Genomic DNA, 25278 nt, shown 5'->3' on the forward strand with positions numbered 1-25278 from the left:
TGGAGCAGAGGCGTTCTTCCCCCACCTTAAATCACTCGCCTTGTCACCCCACTGTAGCTGGCAAAGCCTGAGAGTCTCTGGCTTTAGAGAAAAGCTGTAATTTCTTGCGGGACCCATCATAAAAAGAATTTTCCAATCTCAGGGGGATATGGGCAATTTCATCATTGCATCTTCTGAAAATGACTGAAGCCAGGTTAACATTTTTAGTAATGACTCTGGTCCACATACAAGACCCTAGCCTGACTCTTTATTCAGAAACATATATCATCCAAATAGCCATCATATATTTAATGCTTTTATATTCTTTTGACCCTATACTACTTATGGACTGGTGACACTCTTCCTGACCTGGTCACTTCTCACTTTAGCAATGGTAGTAAAATCTTTCACCCTCTCGTTCTTCCTTTAATGTCATTTGAATGAGTGACACTAGAATGTGTTTAAAATTACAATTCCTGATGCTTTTCTGGCTTTCTAAAGGCCATCACTTTTTTTTGTCCCACATCTTCCCATGACTTACTGCTTTGTCAACCAGATTAAATTACTCTGGTAGAGAAATCAGGGGCATTTTCAATTGAGGTGACTATGAGAAGGCTGAGACTGTCTTTGGAGAGCAGAACTTGCAGATATAAGATCAAGGATTGGTGAACTGATTTTTAGTATTCTGCTCCTACTGGCAAAGCCATCAGTGGAAAAGGAAGCATCAGACTGTGGTGGCTGAGAAACCCTTCTCACACCACCCAGTAAGGCCCCTTTCACTGGCTCTGAGCTTCCCAAGCAAACTCCTGGCTATAAGTGAGGTAGGTGCCCATGTAAATATGCTGACTTAGAGACAATGGTTTGGACACACCACATCAAGTGTTCTGGTCCACATCTATATTTCCTACCGTGGAGTAATGGGTTGGTATTCTAGGTTTTTCATTGTTGTTGCTGAAAAAAAAAGCTGAGCACGCTAAAAGCAAACAAACAAACACCATCTAAACACTTAGAGAAGTTGGTAGGTAGGCTTGGTTTTTGTCTAGGAACTTTCCTCCAAGACAACTGAGGTGGATAAAAGAATTTTATCAAATAGGGTAATAAAGGGACCAATTAACCTATTCTCCTACAGTGGTTCAAAGAAAATGTAGCCCTGGAGTCAGACAGCCTACATTTGAATCTCAATGCTGCTTATTAACTTGGTAATCTTGGGCAAGTTACTTAATTTCTATGTCTCAGTTTCCTCATGGGTAAAATGAAGACAATTAACAATTGCCAAATGGATCCTGACCCAAATAAATACTACTGAAAACCACTTAGAGAAGGACCTGCACATACCAACGTGAGCAACTGTTCTTCCTAGAAGGTCCACTTCCCCTACCCAGGCCTCCTTCCTCCCCGTGTGTACATTTCCACCAGACTATAAGTGCCTTGAGGGCAGGCACTGCACCATATTCACCTTTGTAACCCCCAACTCCCAGAAAGAGCTGTGCATAAGTTATGTGCTCAGTAAATATTCATTTCCCTTCCTTTCCTCTCCATAAATAGTTGATAAACTTCAGCAGAACGTTAGTCTGTTTGCTGTCCTTTTGGACAGAGGAGAGCGCTCAGGCTCTGGATCCAGCAGGCCTGAGTTGAATACTGGTTCCCTCACTTACCAGCTCTGATTTGGGCAACATCTCCAAGCCTTATTTTCCTCCTTGGTAAGACGCAGACGATGCTTATTCCACCAGGATGGTTGGGAGGATCAAACAAATGAGGCCACATCTGGCTACAGTGGGCAGCCATGCAGGCTAGTTTCCCTCCCCCTTACTGAAATTCTGGACTCGTTATTTATGGTTCACTTGGTATTAAGCAGGATTCCGGACCCTCCCCTGCCAGAGGTCAGAGATGTGTGCTCTCACCCACTTCGGTGATGTTGCCCTTTTCCCTGTCAAAGCCTCCCACTGCCTGGAGAGGTGAGCACCTCACGCACTGAGCTGATGAGCCCCAAAAGGGGAGAAAGCAAAGCTGGTCAGTGATGCTTGAGGCCCATCCCGGGAAATGCTGGTTGGTGACAAATGAAGGAAGAGACCCCGTGAACACGAGCTGCTCCAACACCCTACCAGGCAAATGGGGCTTCGTGGCCTGGGTTCAGTTGGCATAGCATGTAAGAAGGTTAGATTTTATTCTCATCGTGCAAATGGAATCCCCTGGTTATTGAGAGCATTTGGTGAATTAGGACATTCTGCCAGTGACTCTACCAGCTCCAAGAAGTGGCTCAGCTTGCCTTTTAGCACAGTCCTGTAACCTCATGACTGAACATTTACTGGTCCCAAGTAATCTCTCCTTCCTCCCCACATCCTCTTCTACTTACAGGGATGAGCTAATAATAAAAGTGTAATTAGTAGATAGTGTTTCAATGCAGGCTCAAGGATTGGCTTTATCCTTAAGTAAGTGACCCTGGGCATGGCACTTACATGCTGTGAGTCAGTTTCCTCATCTGTAAAATGGGAATGATGTTGGATCAAGATGATGATAGTGTGTGACCACACAAGGTGTACTGTAAAACACGTAAGGTAAAACCATGATTATCAATACAACTCTCTCGCGCGCCTCTGCCCTGCAAGAAGTAAGGAGGGGTGCACTGACTCGTGTGGAGAAAAGCCCCAGTGTACATACAAACCTTTTACTTATTCTGATTTCTAATTCGGAGGCACCTCCTTTTGAGCGGAGGCTCCAGGTCCTCGGGCCCGGCGCTGAGCATGGGCGAGGAGATGATGCACGGCGCCATGGCAGTCTTCTCCGCGGGTTTTGGCACAGGCTGGATCACGCAGCCCGTCTTGGGCAGCATACGCAGAGCATACGCGTGGTCCTCGTCCGCGGGGTTATTAAGGTTCGGGTCTGACTTGTCGCCTCCCGCCAGGGCCTCCTCCCCCATCAGCTTTTTGGCCGCCTCCCCGTCCAGGTGGCAGTTGGAAGCACAGTTGTTCTCTTTGACGGACTCCAGCTCGCTCACCGCGGGCTCCTCCGGCGACAGCAGCTTCTTGGGGGGCGCGGGAGGCGGCGGCGGCTGGGGCTGCTCAGGCGGCGGCTCCGCGCCCTTCGCGCCCTCGGCGGCGCCGCCGCGCGTGCCGTTCACAATGACATTGCAGGCCGCGGCGGCCTCGGGGCCCGCGGGCGCGCCAGGGCCCGGGTCGCCGGCGGCGGGCGGGCTGCAGTGGCCATCCCTGCAGCCGCCGCAGGTCCTGCGCTCCGCGGCGCCCGGCTCGCGCTCCGCCTTGATGTGCGCGTGCAGCGCGCGGTGGATCACGTTGTGCAGCCGGGCCCGGTGGCCCACGGTCAGGTCGATGACGCCGTCCTGCGGGCCCTGCAGCACGCCGGGGAAGCCGAGCTGGCCGCCCGCGCCCGGGGGGCTGCCGGCGCGCCGCGTCAGGTCCACCACCTCGCTCCGGCCGTGCTCCGCGGGCGCCAAGCTCAGGGCCTGGCCGGAGCAGCCGGGCGGTGAGTCCGCGGACTTGGACGAGCCCTGCTTGGAGTCCCGGGGGGACAGGGAGTGTCCGCCAGGCTTGCCTCCTGCCGCCGAGGAGTCGCCGGGGGCGCTCGGAATGAAGTTCTCCCCGTTGCTGGAAAATCCGTTGGGGGGTTTGGAATCATTGATGTGAGGGATGGGAATAGGGATGGGGATGGGCACGGGCAGGGGCACGATCACGGGGTATGGCACGAGCAAGGTGGGGGGCGGCACCAGCGGGGCGAGCGACGGCAGCCCGAAATTCATCATCTGGGGCACGGGCATCGGGCCATTTGGCATCATGCTCACTGGCGGGAAGGGGAGACTCGGCAAGGGCGCGCCCGGAGGTGGCGGGGGTAGCAGACCCGGAGGGTTCCCGGGCATGGTCGGGGTGCTCGGGGGGTGGATATGGGGCGACAGCATGGGCCGGTGCATGGGACTGGAGGTGGGGCCCAGGTTCCTGGGGCCGCCGGGTGGGGGCCCGATGCCGGGGAGCATGGGGTTGGAGAGAGGGCTGTTAGGGTTGGAGGCGTGGTGCGGCGGTCCGCGAATGAAGGGCGGGCGGATCTGCTGCATGATCTGCTGTTCCATGAAGATGGGCAGCGGTACCGGGCCGCGGTTGGTCATCACCATGGGAGGGCTGCGAGGCGGGACGCCGAGGGGAGGCCCGATGCTAGCAGGTGGCTGGACGGAGACAGGAGGGATGTTTGGAGTCTCGCTAATGGGCATGGACTTGGGCACTGGCGTAGGGATTTTAGTAACAGAGCAGTTGGCAGTGTCAGATGGAGAGACGGTGGTGGACACCGATGGGCCAGGGCCCTGGCTTTGGCCGGCGGCAGCCGCCGGGGAGGGGGCCTTCCTGCGAGCATCTGTTAGAGGGATATTCCAAGAGTCTGGAGTGAGCAGCTGCACCCCAGTGCCTTCTGCTTTATTTTCCATGGGAGGGTGTAAGGTGCTGCACAGCCCAGCTGGAAGATTGGCCTGTGTCTCTTTGTAGAAAATGTCCATTTTGTACTGATTGAGACATTTTGCACTGCAGAACTGAAGCCTTCTTTCCCCGTCCCCAAAATCCAGGTATTCTTTTGTGTGTCTTATGTGCTTACACCAGTCACATACCTACAACACAGTAATAAAGAAGAAAAAAGTAAGGTAAACGATTTCCTTTGGTAGATAGCGTTTCATGTTTTACATGAAGGTTCTTTCAAACGTTATCATAATTTTTCAAACAGGCGGAAGTGTTTCCTTCTACAAGGTACAATTCTTAAATGTTTGTAAAACAATTTCTCTTTGGAAGCCAGAATTGCTTTATAAATATGAACTCTTCAGAATAGCAATTACCACCATCTCCTATTTTAAAAAAAGAAAAAGAAACTGTGTTATCCCATTTAAGCATGACTTTAAGGTAGATCTAACAAAAAAAAAAAGAGTACATATACCTGCCCACATAGTTTCACTGGTCAAAGAGGCTCATTGTACATGCAAATCTAAATAGTTTTGGTGAGAAGAATTCTCCAGAAAGTTCAGTGGACTTTGAAATATAGACCCTTAAAATTCTCCTCATGCAAAGTCACTTTACACTATTGACTGTTGGATAATGCAGTTGGAAGGGGTGTGCTGTGTTAACCAATAACACATAGCACTGAACATCATTATGTCTGGCTTCCAAGGGGAAACTTGGAATTAGTCATGAAGTCTGTGTGAGGTTTAGCTATTCCCAACCTGTGATGTTGCAGCAAGCTAGAATTATTTTTTGAGCTGTTTGCCCACTCTCTCTCAGTAGTCAGAATTTTTGGTGACATTTCTTGGCAGGCAGTCTTATTTAACAACTTTTCAAACACCAAGAGAACGTTTTCCAAAAGTTTTTATGGCTTTTCCCCCCTTCAGATCTACTCCTGGCAAAAGAGAGACATCACCAAATTTATTTTAAAGTTGGGCTGCAGAACTAATTAAAGGCTGAGAGCTTTTCCCAACTGGAAATCACTAGACATCAAAGTTCAAAAAATAGTCATTCTCGGCTTCAGAACCCATTACTTTGGAGAAATTATTGTGATTTCATTAACACATTAATTTTGTAACACCATCAGCTCTCACAGATGGTGAAGACATGATCTACAATTCAAATACGACTCTTGTTTGCACAAATGTCTTTCCTTCATATGGCATTTTAAACAAGAATTAATACGAGTAATCTTGCCATAGCTATAAACAGATAAACAGATGTCAAAATTTTCAATGGTTCTTTCAGTGCCTTACTTTTTTGACTGAACATTACATACACAATCTTTTTCTTTCTTTCTTTCTTTTTTTTTTTTTTTTTGGTCATTTCCTCAGCACTCAAGCCATACAGCAACAGAGGAAGAATTCTGAAACACAATGCGATGGTGAGTTCATTGAATTTGCTTCTCTCTTCAGTAAAGCCCTGGTTCCAATATTGCTCTAAATGGAACCTGTTTTTGTTGAGGAGAGAGTCTGTTGTTCTGTTGCTGGTGCATGTTGCTTTTTTAACTATGGTAAACTGATAGCATTAAAAGATGATAAATTTTAATAATGATTGGTCACATAAACAATGCAAAAACAACATATGCTGGGCATTTGATTACTCATCTCATTGAACTCTCAGCTTTCCTAGACTGTAAACAGTGGTGGCATGCTAGTATGTGATTGTGAGTATACACACTCGTGGCAGATGTAAGTCTGTTTGTGTAAATCCACTCTTTTCCTTCGCACTTTTTTTCCCACTGATATCTGCAGGTGATATACTTGATGGTGTGAGATTGAATGACAAATACTTATTGGCACACATTAGCTTTTTGTTTAGTCTCATATGAAAATACCCTTTCAAAATGCTTGTTGCAAAAAAAATAAAATCAATGCTAAGATACTCCTGTGTTTCACTACAGTGTTTCAAGTTTCTCCAGAATTAAGAGGTTTGTTTTTTTTTCATAGTTGAGATGTCTAGTTTACAAATAAGCACAGAATTGCCTCTGATGAGAAGAGACACACAGAATCTATCAGACTCTCAAAATTCTCATCTAGATAAAGGTTAAAGAAACTAGTAGTGAAAACTTGATGCATGTAAGTTATTATTTTTAAAACCTGATCATTTTTTTAAAGTTAATGACATGACATTTAAATTCCAATATGAAATAAAGCCACCTGATTCTGTTTCAATGTTAGGCATCCATAGCCTAAAATGTAAACTTTTAAGCTTGAAGTGAAGGATCAAATATAAATATAGCCTCTTTAATTATGAACTAAAAAAAGTTATCAATGAATTAAGCTAATTTAAAAAAATACCAAATTTTCTGGCATATTTCTTTTGGATCGTATTTTTTAACCATAAGGGGAAAGAGTTTTCTGAAATCCTTAATTGGTCTTCAAATTGCCAGATTGAATTATTTGCCTCCAGAGGATTCCTCTGTTTCCTCAAGCTAAATAAATATTTTCAAGTAGAGTCACAAAAAGTAATCTAAATATAACTTAAATGTTCTCCCTTCACTTCCTTCACTTTCAGTAATTCATTGACGAATAAGGAATGCTCACAGATCTATCCCAATTATCCAATGAGAATTCTCCACCATATTTTATCTATCTCACATAAAAAGAATTACAGACATCAAAGTTCGAAGCAAATTCTATTTCATCAAATTTTCCAGTTAAAGCAAAAGCCTAATGGTTACCCTACTTGATTTTCTGCAGCATCCCACAGTGTTTAGGTAATAGTGTGACAGTTTCTGACAGTCTCATTTTGGGTAAGGAGTGTGAATGTGCGTGTCTCCTTGTCTTGTTACATTTCAATTCCGAACACTAGTCTAAAAATACAATAAGGCAATCTTTCTGATGAAGCAAAAAATTATTTGGGAAAAAAACTGTCACTTAAGAAATAATGAATCATGTCTGTCTTACAGGACACATCGTCTAAGATTAGGTCAATGAATTTATGGCACAAATGGCTGTATCATGTGAAGCAATCAAATGCAGCACATCATTCATTCTACATCTAACTAATACACTTCTAGTAATTAAAGATTTCATCGTAAGAGCCTGAGCTGATTACTTAAGATGTGGTAGTTAGGTGAAAATATATACTGTAGATCTTTCTCTTTAATAAAAGAACATTTGCATATCCATGAAATACACAGCATGTGTCTCATAAACTATGGTTTTTCTGAACTGTGGTGTTATGGGGTATTCTTCCCATCTTTTTTCCACAGACGGCTTTAATTTTTTTTAAACTTTTTGAGGCATTATTTTTTCCCTCATTATGCCAAGAAGTACCAAAATTCCTTCAGATATTTTAGAAGATAAAGACTAAGAAGTGCAGAGCTCAACTCACTGGGCTCTGGAATGATTTCCCCCTAATTCCACCCGGCTTTGTTTCTGTTGGAATCTGGCCTCTTTGGTTCCACTTCTCTCCCTAACAGGTCCCAGATTGGACGGAGCTGAGGCTGAAGCTGTTTAACGATGGCAATCTGGGGACCAAACAATCAGCTAATGCGAGGCTATTGAGCGAGACAGCTGAAATGCTTCGTATCACAAATACATAATGTATCACCGGGAAGACAAAAAGATCACAAAGGAGATAAACAAATGCGTATTCCATTCAGCCCTATAACAGCAGTCCTCAAAAAGATTAAGTTTACCTTCCTGGGATGTGTCCAATTCTAAACAACAGAATGAACATTTCCTTTAGTCCATTTAGAGTATTTATATTTTGGTGGCTGACTGCCAGGGTAGTACTTATAAGCTCAGTGGCCTGATGGATTCACTCCTTTCCTGTGAAATAAATGTGGCAACCTACACCGCTAAACTGCTCAAAAGACACTGCCTCAGCAGAAATATCACTTGCTCTTGATATAAGAAAACTGAAAGGCAGGACTTCTGGTTCCTATAACTCTTTCCATCTTGTATTTCCCCTGGAAAGAAAGAAAGCTATTCATGTTGGCAACTGAGCCTTTATATAAACGTCCAAAGTCAAAGCCAAAGTATGCCATGAGGTTACCCACATGGGCACGATATATACACTCTGCTGGGCTTAGAAGAAGATTCAGGTGATCAGGGAGGGAGACAGGGTTCCTAATTAACACACATGAATCAGCTGTCAGCTGTGGGAGTGAACTTCATCCTTCAATGGAACCCATCCACCGCTGCCTTCTGAGTGGTAACCTGGCATCAGGCGATATTTCATTAAGAAACTCTTTTGCTGAAATCTTTCTTATCTGGGCAAAGGCATTTGCAGCAATGGAACAGTAAAAAAATATTAGCAATCTCTTGAATGCCATCAACAATCTGAAAAACAAAATCTTCGCATGCTCCTGACTTTTCACGAATACAGCACCCATGTAACAGCTCAGAAGTTGTAGCCCCCTAACCAAAATTGGAGCTTGCCATAAGAGGCTGGTTCTTTAGATCTTGGCCTGTTAAATATGGCATTGATCTTGCGGTCCAGGTCAGCTCAAAAACTCATGAGCTCACCTAAGAGTGAAGCAAAGGAGGCTGGAGAGACATGGACAGGGGTGACCAGTGTTTTGAAGGGTTTGGGTCTGCCTTACCTATAGACAGTCACCTCATAGCATGAATTGAGGGCCTCAGACTGATCCCACCTGAATACTTGCTTCCAGCTCGACCCTGCAGTCCCATGGCCCCAGCATCAACTGTTCCTTTGGGTTTAGACTCTGCCTCCATCAGGGTCCTAATTCGGTGCACTTGGGCACCAAAGGATGCTATAGAAATCACATCTGATTTGGAATCAGAAGATGTGGGTGTGAGTCAGGGCTCCATCATTCTCTCTTATGAAAATCTCAGCTTCAGTTTCTTCCTCTGTGAAAGGGAGCTAATATAGTAGTAGCAAGCAACACTGGTGTGCTGGGCCTAACAGTAACCTTGTTGCATAGAGAATTTTTTCAGTTCCTAGCCTGCCTCCCTCGTGGTTGCTGGTATCCCAGGAACATTCCATAGGTTTAAGTTCAGTTTAACTTAATAGGAGGATGTTTTTCTGGCAGTGTGAGGAGGAAAAGGGAGGTTTTCATCTAGGCTTTCCTAGGAGTCTGCGTGTCTTTGAGACATGGACAAACACATGCTGAACCTCACAGACTCCAGCCCCCATCCTGCATCCTGCCATCCCAGGGGTGACAGAGGGACTGTCTGCAGTGACAAGGAGCTGGATGACAGGCCTATGGACATCCCAGCTGCCCACCATCCTGGGAAGGCTCTTTTCAGCTCCTGGGGAGCCCACCTTTTCCAAGGCCAGTCACTCTCTAATTCAGGTGAAAGCTTGATAAAGCAGCATGGCTGCTTGGAAATGAGTGTTAGAACCATTAAGATGAATAATTCCTCTTAGGCTCAACTGCTGTTTGAACAGTGGAAGCCATAAACTGTACTAGTCATGTTTTATTAAAAAACAGAGCTGATGAACGGTCTGCTTGACTCATTACATGGCAGAACTATCTTCCAAAGGAAGGGCCAGAAGCCACAGTATCACACTCCTTGAAGACAGGCTGACCCATGCCCGGCGTGGCAGAATGCGTGTGAGGGCGAGTCCCCACAGAGCGGTGCACCAAACTCTGATGGGGGGACCGAGCTCACCATTCCAAGTTACCTTGCAAAGTTGGGTTACAGTGAAGGAAGGAAAAAGTTGACCTAGCCTTAGACGTGCACAGCTACACAGAAATCAGGAGTGGGATTTAGAATGAGCAAGGGCTGTTTTTTTTTTTTTTTTTTAGAGCCAATTCATGGAGAAGTTCATTTGCAAAATAAACTTTCTGCAGGTTTAGATTCCAATGTGATGATGTTTGCTACACGGTTCCTTTTGTTTAAAGGTCTTATTTGGTTTTTTGTTTTGTTTTGCAGTTTGGCTTTCTCTCTCTCTCTCTCTCTCTCCTCTCACATAGGATTTGGAACTCAAGGAGAGACTAACGAGCATCTTTGTTAGAATTGAACATCTCATTAGAAAGCTGCCCTGTAGGAACTTTATACCATGACTCAAGTACTACTTATAGGTTAAGCTGGATTTCAGAAAACTTGGGCCAGGTCACCAGGGTAGATCCTTCTCTTTCACACGTGCCATGAGCTCTGAAATGCAGAGCAGAGATGGGCTTGGTTTCCAGAATTTCAATGAGTGTTGACAAATGGCTCCTTACTGACCCAGGTCTCTGTTTCTACAGCCAAAGCAAGAGATGGAGTCCTGGACTGTATTCCATGACCGAGGCTCCATCCTCACAGCCAAACACATGATTCAGAAGAAGGTGACGTTTCCCTTTGTTCTGACATACTCGGTCGCCTAAGTGTATTAGTATATCATCACAAAACTCTCCACTTCATTTAAACTGGATAAATGCAGCTTACCTCTTCTTAACACAGGTCACCCAGACGGAAACTGAAAAATTCAAACATTGGAAAATCTGATCCACCTGATGCCAAATGTTTGCCTCTCTGTTTTCCAGTTCTGTGGCCGTGAAAGGCCACAGAAGTAGCCCAGGAGATCTCAGAGCAATGAAAGTTAGCCCTGAAGGATACCTCAGAGATCATCTAGTCCACTCCTCCAGCCTCCAGCTCCTGGTGGGGCAGGTGCTTAACCACACTGAGCCACAGGTGCTTGGCTGTAAACTGAGATCATCCATAGTGACGCATTGCCCAGGAAACACGTGAGGAAGAAAGAACCAGCAAGTGATTGCAGACATGGAAAACGTGCCCCATAAAAGCAGAGAGCCATGTCCTACCCCATCCCCCATTGAAACGCTGCTGCCAGGCCCCGTGACTCGATTTTCTCTCCTTTTTATCAACTCCAGGTATTCTGTGACCTGCCTGAAAATTTTGCCATCGCATAATCCAATTTATTCATTCATTGAGGGCCCACCTTGTGTCAGGCACTGAGCTAGGAACCAGGGATAGGAGTTAAGTAAGATGCATCCCCTGCCCTCATAGAGCTTAGCATCTACAGCAGGAAACAGGAGGCCCGCACGGTTTTGTTTTGTTTTTACTGAATCATCTTTGCTTCAAACTGAAGCTTGAGAAAAACTGAGCTTCTATTTGTAATGCTTTTATTTTTAAAAAAATAAGTACTGAGCTGTGCTCAAGAAGGCACTGAACTGTGAAACAATGGGAAAGATTCAGCACCTGCCCTCAAGAAACTCAAAATCTGTCTATTAACAGTCATGGGAGAAATCTGCACGCACTTCCTCTCCCCAGATTTCTTCTAAATGCAACGAACAGTTTTTAACTAAAAAATAGTCTTAATATTCTACTCTTTCAATATCTAACTCTCCTTTGCTCTTCTAACCCTGTGACTCCTCTTTCTTCGAATGTATATCTGAATTTTTTTTCACATGTATATTTACGTTGCTTATTGTAACTCTCCTTGTTTTCAAAATAGATATCGGAATCTCTTTTCAAATGTGTCTTTGATCTCCTTTATCATTACTTGCTGTTTTCTAAATGCGTACTTGAATATTTGAAGTTTCATTATGTGTGACTATAAGAGCCCACTCTCTGTCTGAAAAAACCGTAGGGAGGGACCTTGGGTTGCACCTGTGTATAAAGGGAGCGCCACCAAAGTGATGTGTTAAAAAGTGAAGGGTACTAATTATCTGGCCTCTTTTTATCTGTGGTCACTCACCTCATTTCTTCCTTCACAGGCTTTTTAGAAAATGGCAAAAATGATATTTCAAAACACATGGCTTTAATTCCACAACACAGCTAATCGTACATCAATAATAGGACTTTTTGGAAGGACTGCTATTATTATCTGTGATATTTGAAACAGTCTCTTTTCTTCTAGGGATTTTATTTGGATCTGCCTCCCAGCCCCCTCATCCACCCAGGCTGTGTCTTGGCATCAGCGATGAGAAGCAGCACTGAAATGCCATAGGACCAAGGCTGTGTGTGTGCAGGTGGTCCAGGTCAAGGGCACTGCTAGGCGGAATTCACGGCTCCTCTGGCAGTTCTGCTCCTCAGCTGCCTCTCTGGCTGCTTCTCAAAGGCTCGCAGCTGCTCCTAGTGACTCTCATTTATTTACCAACTATATACTGATTGCTTGAAATCTGCCAGACACCTGGCAAAGGGCTTTACCTGCAATGCTTCATTCAATCCCCTTTTAGCAGTCTTGAACATTTCTGTGCTCCTGGGTTCCAGACTGAACCAGATCCTACCCGTGGATGCCAGGATTGCCCCACTTCAGCCCCTGGTGTCCATTGCTGCCCAGTCCTCAAATCTCTCCAGGACACTCCATCGAAAATTATGGCTTTTATTACGGTGCCTACTGGAAGCCCCAATTTGATGTAATAATAATAGATTATACGAGTTAACAATAGCTTGCATTATTTAAGCACTAGTAACCATGCTAAGCACGTTACGTGGATTACCTCTTTTAATCTCCACAAGTACCCTACCATATAGATAACTGGGGTTTACATAACTTGTCCAAGATTCCCTATGCAGATACGAGATGGCAGATCCAGATTCTAACTTAGATGTGTGTGGCTTCAAAGCCCAGGCTGCCCCACTATCTCAAGGACTTTGGCATTTTCCTTTAAAACTACAGAAGTTTTACTGATGACTGACTAATACGGGCACACCTCCCTTGTTTGCACTTCTCAGATACTGTGTTTTTTACAAGTTGAAGGTTGGCGGCAACCCTACGTTGAACAAGTCTATCAGTGAGCAATGGTATTTGCTCACTTTGTGTCTCTGTGTCACATTGTGGTAATTCTCACAATGTTTCTAACGTTTTCATCATTTTGTGTTTGTTTTGGTGATCTGTCATCAGTGATTTTTGATGTTCCTCTTGCGAAAAGATTAAAGCTAGCATTTTTCAGCAATAAAGTATTTTTTAATTAAGGTATGTACATTACTTTAGACATAGTGCTACTGCACACTTAGACTACAGCATCGTTTAAACATAACTTTTATATGTAGTGGGAAACCAAAAAATTCATGTGACTCCCTTTACTAGGATATTTGCTTTTTTTCCCAGTGGCTTGAAACCAAATCCGTAATATCTCCGAGGTATGTCTGTATTTGATAATAGCTTTGTTTTGAAATTTCAGAATTACAGACATTTAGACCTCTAAGGAACTTCATGGGTCAAGCCCAACCTATCTCCCCCAGCAAACGTGGGTTTGCTTCTACACAGAAGGTCTTCTAGGTGCCCCTCATCTTCCTATGACAGGGAGACCATCCTGACCCATCCACACAGCCAAAGAGTGAATCCCACAAAGATGATCTTTCTAAAGAGGGTTGCAATATAGTGCAGAGTCCTGCACAGCCTGCTTTGTTGTCGGACAGCTTTGAGTGTCAGAAAGTTTAACCATTCAATGTCCCTGTCACTTCCACCCATTGACAGTAGTTCTGTTCCCCAGGGTCTCTCAGCACAGGTCAACTCCTCTTCCAAAGCTCAGCCTTTCAAATACTTAAAAAGAGCCATCATATTTTCCCCAGATTTTTATTTTTAAACCTCCCCAGTTCCTGCACCCATTCCCCAGGGACAAGTTCCCAGAGCCCTCCTATCCTGTCTGTCCTCCTGTGTCTTTTACCCAGGCATATACTTCACCTTGGTAATGTCCCTCTCTTAGAGGGTGGAGTCCAGAACAGAACGCATCAGCCTGACCAGCATCGAGTCCAGAGGACTCTCCCCTCCCTCACATGGAACACAGTAGCTCCACTAATGCCACCCTAGAACACATGTGCTTTTTTAGCAGTCGTATCCCGCGGTTAGGTATTGCTTTTTCAAAACAAACATTTATTGAATGTCTCTATGTACTAAGCCTGAAGCTTTCACTGATCTCCTTTAATTCTGACAACAAACTTGTAAAGGAGCTACTGTTTTTCCCATTTTGCTTGAAGATAAGAAAACAAGTGTTCAAAGAAATGATGTGGTTTCCCTAAGGTCTCAGCCTACAAATGATGGAGCCAGGATCCAGATCAGAACTTCCGACCCATCCTTTTTTCACTCTACCATGCTGCGTGCTTCACTCTGAGTTTCTGGTCAACCAAAACCTTTTTCTCTAAAGTGCTTATCAACCACTTGTTTGATGATACATTCAAGGCCTTTTGAGCGTAAGCCATCAAGCCTACTGGTCTAGAGTTTCGGAAATCAGAAACCCTTTCCCAATTTTGAAATTTTAGTCCATTTCTGTCTTTTTGAAACCTCTTCCATTCATCATGATAGAACAAAGATTATCCCAAAGTAAATATGAAATTATCCTCAAATTCCCTCCAAGTGGCAGGGAGAGCTAAATGTGGTGAGTGTAGCAGGTGCTCTCTGCCTACCTCTTTGCCCCCGACGTGGGATTCATAGTTTTCTTTAGGGTTTCTGTTACCCTTTCCAGTATAAAGCGCATTCTCTTTACGGAGACAATGGAAAAAAAAAACAAAAGTTGCCCATCCTTGTCTTCTCACCCTCTTTTGTTAAACGTTACACTATTTGCTCTAAACACTGAGCTCTCCAATTCTGCTTCTTGCTCCTTCCATGAGCATAGCCCTAATAGTTCCTCTTATTACCTTGGGCAGTTCCCCCAAGGGTTTACCCCTTCATGCACCCTTGCCTTCCTGACACAATATTCATTTTCAGAATTTCCCACCCTCCATTCTGCCCTCCCCACCCCCACAAACTCTACTGAGTCTCTGATTTGGGGAACAAATCAACCTTCCTTGGATCAAAAATCCCTGCTCATCCCAATTCTAGGGAACATGGTTGATCACATCCATGCACATTCCAAGATGGTTGGGTCAATTCTTCTTTCCATCCACACACCAAGCTGCTCTCCCCTGTATTAATCAATACGGTGGTCAAAGTAGGATTCCTCTCACAGATTCTCCACCTTCTCAGAACTATGCACAAGGCATGGGAAGGAGGATCAATCGCTCTGTTTCTAACAGAATGGTATCCTTAGCAGATGTCTAGGCAAGTGGCCCCATATCTTGCTTAATTGCTAATTAATCTATTTTCAATATCTACTTCATATTTTGTACTCAATTACCACCCCCCAAGTAATTCTTTTGATGTTTCCTTTTATTTTCTTAAAATTCCCACCTTGCATTTCCCCTCAGGTGCATGGATTGCCATACAAGGATATATTTTCCAGAATTTTACCCACCTACTAGATATGTTGGTGGGATGTGGTGTTTTACATTTTAGTTCTATATGTCATCTCTCATCTAGGCATTAACCCCCCCTCCAAGTCTCAGTGGTATCTCCAAGATCATCTTTATCTTTTTTGGAGGGGATAAATCCAAGTCTCAGTGGCATCTCCAAGATTGTTTTTATCTTTTTGGGCCCACAGTCCTGGGTAACTTGGTCCTTCCCACTCTTTGCATTGGTAGAGAGATGTCAGAAGCCATTGTTTGTTCCTGCTTGTGACTTTATTTAGTCTTGAAAGGGACTGGCCCCCCTTTTTCATTATCCCATCTCCTCCTGTGTCATATCTGCTGCCTTCACTGGGTCCAGTTTTACAGGTTTAAAACAGAGCCAACTGGTTTACCTAAACTCCTATTTACTCATTCTTTTATTAAATGTCAGTTATTAAAAACAAAGAGGAAATTCACTACTATGAAATTTCCTATGATGCGTACTTCAAAGTCAAAAGCACACCACAAAAATAAAACCCAGAAACCCAAATCAGCAAAACACTTGACCCCCATATTCTCTCCACTGTGTTTCCAAGGGCTTGTAGAGTGTTTGACAGTAACATAATTGCAATAATGAGGAGACTTGCCAGCCAGGTTGTGGTCTGAAGCTCACGGATGTTTTAGCCCTAGGCTCAGCTTCAGGCCAGCACCAGTCGCCCGGGCCAGAGTCACCAATGGAATCCCTTATGCTCAGTTACACACAAATGTGACATTTATGGCATCTGGGGCACAATGCTACCAATTCAAAAGGCCCAGAGTACTGGGCTCACGAACTTGGGGAAAAGAAATAATTTAGGCTATCTGCTGTCTTTTTAGTTAATTAAAACCAGTGTGAGAGCACCTACTTAGTGACAGTTTCTTAGGTATCTGTGAGGGATATGCTGGACTGCTTCCAACTTCAGATCCCCATGTTGGTTCCTTTGTCTCTGAAAAACTTCCTGGATGTTTGTGGACCCTAGGTTTGCCTAGTTCTCTTCCATCTTTGTTCCATGAATGCAGCCACCCTGCTGAGCTAACTACTTAACTGAAAGCCAACACTCCACTAATGCTAGATTCTCCACTGAGCATCCCTCTTACGATTCCATCCTCATAAGCAAATCCTGGGTTAGCTCAACCCAACCTCCCCATCCAGGCTCAATGTCTGAAGTGCTAAATGGTATGAAGCAAGACAATTTGGGACAAAGATATGTAATTCGTATATGTTTATAAACACATCTGTTATTTCTACAACTCCTTTCTTCCAGTAAATTCAAGTGGTGCAAAAGACACTATCGCAATACCACTCACCAGAAGTCTGTGAAGAGATCAGCAGGCAGGTAACAGACCTTATTTTAGAGATAAGGAAATTAAGACTAGCAACAATTATATATCCGTTATCAGTATTTGGGTAAAAGCCCCCATCTCATAACCCGTATATGATTAACTACATCATTCTTTGGTCTCCTCTGAAGAAAGGAAATGAAATGGAAAAGGATCCTACCATTTGACCCACTGTACAACTGGACTGTTGGCTCCTAGGTGAAAAGAGAAATGAGTATGATGCACTGCCCTATCCAAATAGCCTGTACAATGGACCTCAGATCTGGTACCATACAAAAGAAGGGTATATGAGGGGATAATCGAAATATGTGAGGCTGAGCCTCTCTTCTAGTGCTTAGTATCTAAGAGCGAAAGAACAGGCGTCGCTGGATATATTGTGTTATATCAAGGCATGCCCTTAGTATGGACTGGCATGTACAGAAGTGGCGAGGAACAGGAAAGGGGAGAACGAGGAGGAGAAACAATAACTGTGTAGAAACTACCTGTGTATCAGAACAGAAGCCATTAGGCACTGAGTGCCTGCTATGGCCACTGCCCTTAGCAGACCAGACTCGAGGGTACCTCAAGACCTGGGGCGGGGACTCTGTCTCACAGGGACAGAGCAATTCAGCAAGCCAATCAGGTTTTCTTCTCCGGTGAGCTGGGAATCAAGATGACCTCAAGAGACTAAGTAGTGGTGGGAAGAGTGGCCGTGGGCAGAAAGCCAGAGGACCACAGAGGACAGGCAGTAAGTAGAAGCGCGGGGGCAGCACAGGTGGTGAGGCCGAGTGGAGAGGAGAGGGCTGGAAGTGGCAGGACTGGAAGTCACGCGGCAGGAGTTGCAAGTCCTCCGAGGCCGTGTGCTAGAGCAGGAAGCAATGGTGCCTACTCCTTGGGGGCAAAAAGGCAGTCCCATCGCCCAGTTCTTGGCACTGTGGGGCCACGTTTGCTGCCAGAACAATTGCCCAGGCTCCAGGAAGATGGGCAGCAATGGCTAGTCCTGCCCTGCTCGTTTCCTTGAGCTTCTATAGAGAGAGCCTCCAACTTCAGGGAGACCAAGAATCTACCCCAGCTTTACAAACTTTCTCCGATTTAATTCTGACCACGGCCCTTTCTGGTATTACTCTATATTAAAAGATGAGGACAATCTGGGAAGGGTCAGGGACTTCAAAGTCCTTTCTGATCCCACACTACTTCCTCCTGTGGTTAAGGGGCTCCCTGTGGCATCATCCTACCGTGTACCTGCTACAGGTGTGGGGTGCCCAGGGCAGCCTCGGCCCAGGAAAGCAGGAAGGTGACACCAGGATATGCCTCTTACACAGACCTCTTTACACCAGCACTATTTCTGAGGGTCACCACAGAAAGGAAATGTGACTGCCACATCAGGTCCTTGCCTGTTTCTAATTCCACTGCAAACCCCGCCCCCCTTGTCATTGACTACTCCTATCCCAACTCTATCGCCTACAGGGTATCCTGAGAAACACCAGTCCCATCAATGTTCTGCCCCTAAAAAAGGATTCCACGGTCAAATGAGTTTGGGAAAAGTTGCACACCCTATGCTCCTCTGGAAGATTCTCATTGCACATTGCCATATTTAAGCCTCTGAGAAGTTCTGCAGAAAAGAAACATTTAACTTCAGTAATCCAGAGTTTCCTCAACTTTCCAAAAATAGAAATCTTTTTTTTTTTTTTCCTAGTAGGATCCTGTAGAAAATCACTTTGGAAAATGATGCCTGTCAGACAGAGCCAGGAAACCTAGGCCTTAACATTTTTCGTTTGCTTAAAGCCTTCCTCTGTGGTACCGGGCCTGGGCCTTTACACCCCAGAGCACTGTCTTGCACATGGTAAGGCTTCCCATGTGCAACTGTTGGTTGTTTTCTGAATTGTAAGAGAAGGCGAAGGTGATTCCCATGCCTCTGCCCTTCCACATGTTCACAGGCTCTGCCCTGCTGGGAATCAAGGTTACTCGTCCCCTCGCAGCCCTTTTCTCAGCCCTACAGCTCCCTCCTCCCCTCTCATCAGCTTCCTGTGTTCATCGAGGCCTGGACCCTATTACATTTCACCCTGTGGTTTCAGCTTCTGCAGTCACTACAAACTCAATTTCTGTCCTCTCAGTTCTAGTTACCCGACACAGCCCGCCAGCCCACAGGATGCCATGAATACTGTTACCTCTCGTGTGACCTTCCAAACCCTGAAGCTCCACCCAAGAGCATTTTAGGTCACACCACTGCATTTTCTGCATTATAGATGAATGCATGAGCATCTCATGGGAACCAAGGCTCCACAATCAAGGGGGCAAACTCTTAGAGCACAGCAACAAGAAAAACAAATGGCTTATCAGTATTTTCATATTCATATACAAAGGAACATCCTTATCTGTCCTGCTAAATAAAAATATAAAATCAAGAATTACTGCCCTAATCAGCCTTGCTGGCACACTGACTCTGAACTGGATTCGACTGGTCCATGAGGGCTTATTCCACGCCAAGCCACACTGGTCGTGTTATCTCTTCCTCTGGCTATACTCCACCATAGGAGAAATCCACCCTCACAGGAGTGTTTCCTACATTGGGTTACACTGTGCAAAATTGATCGCAGGAACACCATTTAGCAGAATATTTCACCCCACTGTACTGAGGCATGCTGCCAACAAGCACAGTGGATGAAGAAATTTAATTTTGTCTATTGTGTAAATAATATGTATCCCAAGCATTTGGAAGAGTGTTTGGTACATAGTACTCAGTAAATATTTGTTGAATGAATAATAAAGTGAACTAACAAATGAAAAAGAGAAAAGAAAAAAAGAGTGTGTCCTAAAGGGCCAGGAGAACTATGGTCGTTAACTATCCCTGGGCTAAGTCCATTTTTCTAATCAGACACCTGCATCCTGTAACACATACTTCATAGCCTGATAAACCCAGCAGGAGCACGGAGGCCCTAGTACTGTGATTTCTAACAGATCACCTACTCTCCCAAGTCCTATCAGTTGGAAGTAACTCAAATTCTTTCCTAAGTCCTGTTAACAATGTACAGTCATTTTATCCAACAATCTGACTGAAAAGGGTTGTGACAATTGTCTAATGAGAAAGCCTAGTACTACCTAAGCTGCCCAGACCTATGTTTCTAGACACTTTAAGAGAACACTGGCTTGGCCCTGGGAGAGTCAAAATGAGCCGTGGAGTGAGCAGACTCGCTGGCTAATTGAGTTTTCTGCTTAGTGCCAGTGAGACGTGAGACGTGAGCTCGGATTGGAAATCCATTATGGGCTTTTAATAATTAAACATTACATGTTCGGTACCTTACTCTTCTGCATTACTTTTTAAATATTAATCTATTTACATCAGCTGGACTTCCTGCAGCTTGACACGCAGTAAATGGGAGTCACACTGAGAGAGACAACTGTGTTCCTAGCTTAAGACATCTTTGATGTTCAGTAACAGTAAACACGACACTAACCCTCAGTTCACCCCAGTCCTGTAGCATGACTACCCCCCCTTTTAGAAGGTAGTTTCTTTCATTTTCCAACACACTCATTATTACACTGACTTTTTAAATTAGCAAGAATCCAAATTCGTCTTATTTGGAGAGTTTTATAAGAGACCTCAGGGGCGCGGGGGGCACCCTGCCCTCTTCAGAACCAGGGTTGGAGATGGACGTGGAAGGCACCTGAGCGTTTCCTTGGCTACTACCCCACACTGTGATGAGATGCCAGCAGGAAAATTCAAAACCCGGAGTGCACATAAAAACCTCATCAAGGGCTAACCCTGCTTTACACAGTGCCCCCATGCCGAGAGGACGTCTCCTCGGGTGCGCGGCAGCCACGGTCCTCCTGGGGAGCGCTGCTGCTTCCGCTGCGGCCTTTCCGCCTCCCATTTCATCCCTGTCAGCAGCTCCCCGGTGCCCTTGTCTCTGCTGCTGGGGGGTTTCTGACTCTGATTTTTGCTGCCTGTCCGTCCTCTCCCGGCTCCAACCCAGAACATCCTCGAGACAGAGAGAGGGCTTCCCGAACGAACGCCTGAATGCAACAGTGGACGGCCTGAGGCTGGTCATCAGTGGAATTCGGGATTCTAGACCAGGCAGGATGATCAAAAGCCGTCTAAATCCAAGGACGGGGAGAACACATGCAGCGAGTGTCCACTGCCCCAGAGATTATGGACCCCGCTGTCTCCGCAATTAAGGTAATCAGCAGACCCACGTCTCTGCACGCCCCTCGCAGAGCGCGCCATAGAACAGTCTCCGATTTGGTTTCAACTTAAGAATTTTATTCCCTTTTAAGACAAAGCTAGCCATGCAGACCTGCGATGGTCTGTTTTAAAGAGTAAAACTCCATCTTATTTAATAAAAAAAAGATGTAGGGTTCAAAGTGGAAAATTACATGGGAGCTGCCCTTGTTATAGGAAAATAGGCCCCCTACCCGGACTGCCCACCTCTGTGACCAGAGGAAGCTGGGAGTACTGACACCCCCCCAAGAGGTTAAACATAAAAATCTCTACCAAATTCAGTATATCTTTCCATTGTTTTACCTGTCAGTACTATTTAATGGCTTATGCAAAATACCTCATTTCAAATGTCTCTAATTAGTCTCAGAAGGAAAGCCCAGTCCCACACCCTTCAGGCTATGCATGTGCCCACAATGGCTGGTCACATGGCCGCATGTGACCAGCTGGTCCCAGACCACACGGCTAGTCCGGGAAGGCCGCAAGTCCTAGACAGTGACTGGTGGCCCCCAGAATCTGGGCCCATCCCGGAAGAGCTGTCTGTACTAGACTTTGGGAGGAACAAGTAGATTCCTAGCATGTAGGGGAAATGGTCCAGAGGAGAAGAAAAGCTCCAGGTTTATGGAGGGTTATGCAGTGGCTGAGGTCGCCATCTTCCTCAACCAGCTGTTTTCAATTCTCCCTGCAGCAGGTGTCTCCTTTTGACCCAGAGTTTCAAGATTCTTTCCCACCAACCACAGAACGTTTGACTTTCGCCTCCTCTTCCTGCCCTTTAGAGGCACCACTAACAAGCAGGCAGAGAAGTCAGGTGCCTGCTCCACCCCAGATTCTCTCCAGAATTCTCCTCTGATTCTCACATTTGGATTTGACCCTTGGGAACATAACAACCTTTCAAAAATTCCTGGTTGTAAGAAAAGCAAGCACTTGCTATAGGCAGACAGAAGTCATTCAGTAGGAGATTGCCCACTGAGCTTTTCACGTTTATGAGACAGACTAGAGAGCAGGAAGCTAAGCACTCCCCGTTTGCCTGATCTACAGAGACTGTGGTTTCCTCAAGATTATCTCGGCCTTTGTCCCTCTGATTTTCAAGTGACTTGGAAAACACAGGACAGCATTCCCTAGAAGATATCTAAGAGCTTCATCAATCTATTGCTTGGAAGTAGCCCACTAATATTCAGTCTAAATCTTTCTTTGCTTAATTTCATTCCATCACTCTTACCCTAATTAGATATACCCCTTGTCTCGAGCTAAATAAATTTCTTCCTTCCTCAGTATTTACATCCTTCAGATGTCTGAAGACCATGATCATGCCAACCACCCAAATCCTCAGACCTCACTAATGTGAGCCGCATGCAATAGGAAGAATGATAATACAGAAAGTCCCTGTGTTTGCCTCAGACTCCAGCTGGGTCTTCCCTGCTTTGTTGTCTCCCAAGATCCTTACCCAAGGAGCAGCTCCATTTTGAGCTTTCCAATTATTAGCCTAAAAAGGGAAATGCCAATGGGTCACGGAGGTACACAGTTATCAGAGGGTATTCAAATTGATGCTCCCACTGAACTTATAAAAAGGAGACAAAATCCCCAAAGAATAATTGCTCTAAATATTTCAGAAGTGTCCATCAGTGATGCTGAGTGATTTTTTGTTTAAAAGGAGAGACATAATTTAAACAGGGAAAATGATAGATCACTATCAAATTCCCTTTCAATACTGGTTTTGCATTCAGCACATAACAACTCAGCAACTAAGTTCACGGTCATAATGCCTTGGAGTTGGACAGGCACCAGGGAGTCATTTTTGTCTCACCTTCCATTCAGTGCAGGGAGCCCTGCCACAATCTGCTTGGCTGGTCATCAGACTCAACTGTGATGCTTCTGCCAATGGGGAACTCGCTACTTCACAAGGGTGTCCATCCTACTCTTCTGAGCAAACTCTTTCTGATACTGAGAAGAAATCTGCCTTCCTGCAACCCCTACCCATAGGCCTCGCCTTCCCCGCCAGAGCCACTCAGCATGGCTGCATCCTCTTCCTCAGAGCTGCCCTTAATCTACCTGGCAACAGGGTCATATGTGTTCCCCTGGCCTCATCTCAGTCACTTCCATTGTCCTTAGGGCATCGTGACTTCCAGACTGTCACAGTCCTGGCTGCCTCCATCTCACCTTCATTTCATTCTCAACACGTGACACCCAAGGTAAAACACAACACTCTCTGAGCCTGCCCTCCAGGGATCACTAGCGCTTAGCTTGCAGGGGACTCCACAGTGGGGTTCCGCAGTTGTTGGAAAGGTCTTCCTTTCCTCTTCTTCAGGTATGACATTCTACCTTTAAAGATTTATTTCTTTAGGTTAAAATAATACATATCCAGGAGTCCTCTGTTAAAAATCCAAATATCCCCAAAGGGGTAACATTTTAAACCACCCACAGCCAGTATAAATTGATTTATTCAGCAACTTTGGACTGAGAGCTGGATTCTAATTGCTGGCTTTGTCATTTTCTAGCCATGCAACCACAAGCAAGTTATTTAACCTTTCTGAATAGGAAGAATAATTAGCTGAGAATAACATATGGGGGCCTATCAATTAAGACAATAGTCCCTGAACATTACCCAAGTATCTGTGAACTTATAGCAAATACATTTTTCCTTTTCTCTTTCTTTTCTTCCCACATACTACCTCTACAGTTCTCAGGGGGGGAAAAAGGGCTGTTTTCTACAGACAGGAGTAGAGTGGGTCATTGTTATAGTTAATACCAAGGTCATAATGGGGTAACACAAAACATGTGAGTGAAATTCCAATCAACAACTGAATGGTTATGTATTTTTAATAAATGTTTTTCTGCCAGCCCTTTAAAATATTTTGAGGCATCACCCTTGAAATAAAGTCAAGAGAATCCCTGATCTGAACAGGTATTTTTCTTCTGGAATTAGTCTTAGAAGGACCCTTGAGAAACTCTAAATATCGATCTCTGTAGCATAAATGAAATGTAAGCGGCCACAGCCTTGACCCCTGGCTAGGATGGATGAAGCTGCAGTAGGGCAGACTGCACTGAGTGTTCCAAGTTTCTATAGAAAGACAGCTCTGGGGCTCTGGGCCAGAGCTTCTCCAACTTAATTAAGCACACATCAGAATCACCTGGTGGTCTTGTTAAACCACAGATTCCAGATATTTGTAGACCAATGTTCACTGAAGCATTATTCACAGTAGCCAAAGGATGGAAACAATCCAAGTGTTCAACAGTTGAATGGATAAACAAAACTTGGCACCTGCATACAATGAAATATTATTCAACCATAAAGATGAACAAAGTGCTGACACATGCTACACCACCACGGATGAACCTTGAAAACATTATGCTAAGTGAAAGGAGCCAGACCCCAAAGGCCAAATATTGCATGATTCCACTTGCATGAAATATCTCTAGAATAGGCAACTCATAGGGACAGAAAGTAGATTAGAGGTTCTCAGTGGCTGGGGGGAGTGGGGAGGGGAGTTATTGCTTAATGATGATAGATTTTCTGTTTGGGGTGATGAAAAAGTTCTGGAAATAGTGGTGATGGTTGTACAGCATTGAGTATGCCACTGAATTATATGCTTAATATGGTTAAAATTGCAAATGTTATGTTACATTATATTTTAGCACAATATTTTAAAAAAGTTAACCCCACACATTCCAGGGCAACACCCCCAGAGTTTGTGATTCTGGTCTGGGATGGGGGTCTAAGATTCTGCATTTCTAATAAGTTCCTAGGTGATGCCGATGCGGCTGGCCTGGGGACCACATTTTGAAACTACTGCCACAAGCCTACAATGAAGCTAAGCAAACCCTTCAACTCCTCCTGCTTTGCTTTGCTGATCATCTAGAAAAGCTCACACTTCTCTGCATGTATAGCAATGTCAGCCCAAGCTGGGAATAATAAAAGCAGCTGCATCTAGGTCGACTTGAGGCTCTCAGTGCTTCCCTGTGGTTTTCTCCCTCTTTCTCTACTCAGTTTTGAGCCACCGTTGACCAGCAGGAATGCCAATAACTAACACCAACTTCAGCAGGGTAGGGACAGGTACAAGTCAGAATGTGCACTGGGGGCCTGGATAAGTCATCTTCAGGGTCTCATCCTCGGAGGACTGTCCCCCTCCCCAATCCAAACTCACCACATGAACAGTGGGTTATTTTCTAATAGGGC

At 44.9% G+C, this 25278-nt stretch overlaps 1 protein-coding gene across 1 annotated transcript in view; it reads right to left on the reverse strand.

Moving 5' to 3' along the window:
- Window positions 1-25278, reverse strand: part of SOBP (sine oculis binding protein homolog) — a 159764-nt gene that overhangs the window by 16292 nt on the left and 118194 nt on the right. Inside the window, exon 6 of the mRNA XM_065889004.1 lies at window positions 2642-4582. Within this exon, the coding sequence (XP_065745076.1) occupies window positions 2645-4582 (1938 nt within the window). The 3' untranslated portion in view covers window positions 2642-2644. The remainder of the gene's footprint in view (window positions 1-2641; window positions 4583-25278) is intronic.

This window comes from Phocoena phocoena, chromosome 12, assembly GCF_963924675.1.
Source record: "Phocoena phocoena chromosome 12, mPhoPho1.1, whole genome shotgun sequence".
NCBI lineage: Eukaryota > Metazoa > Chordata > Mammalia > Artiodactyla > Phocoenidae > Phocoena > Phocoena phocoena.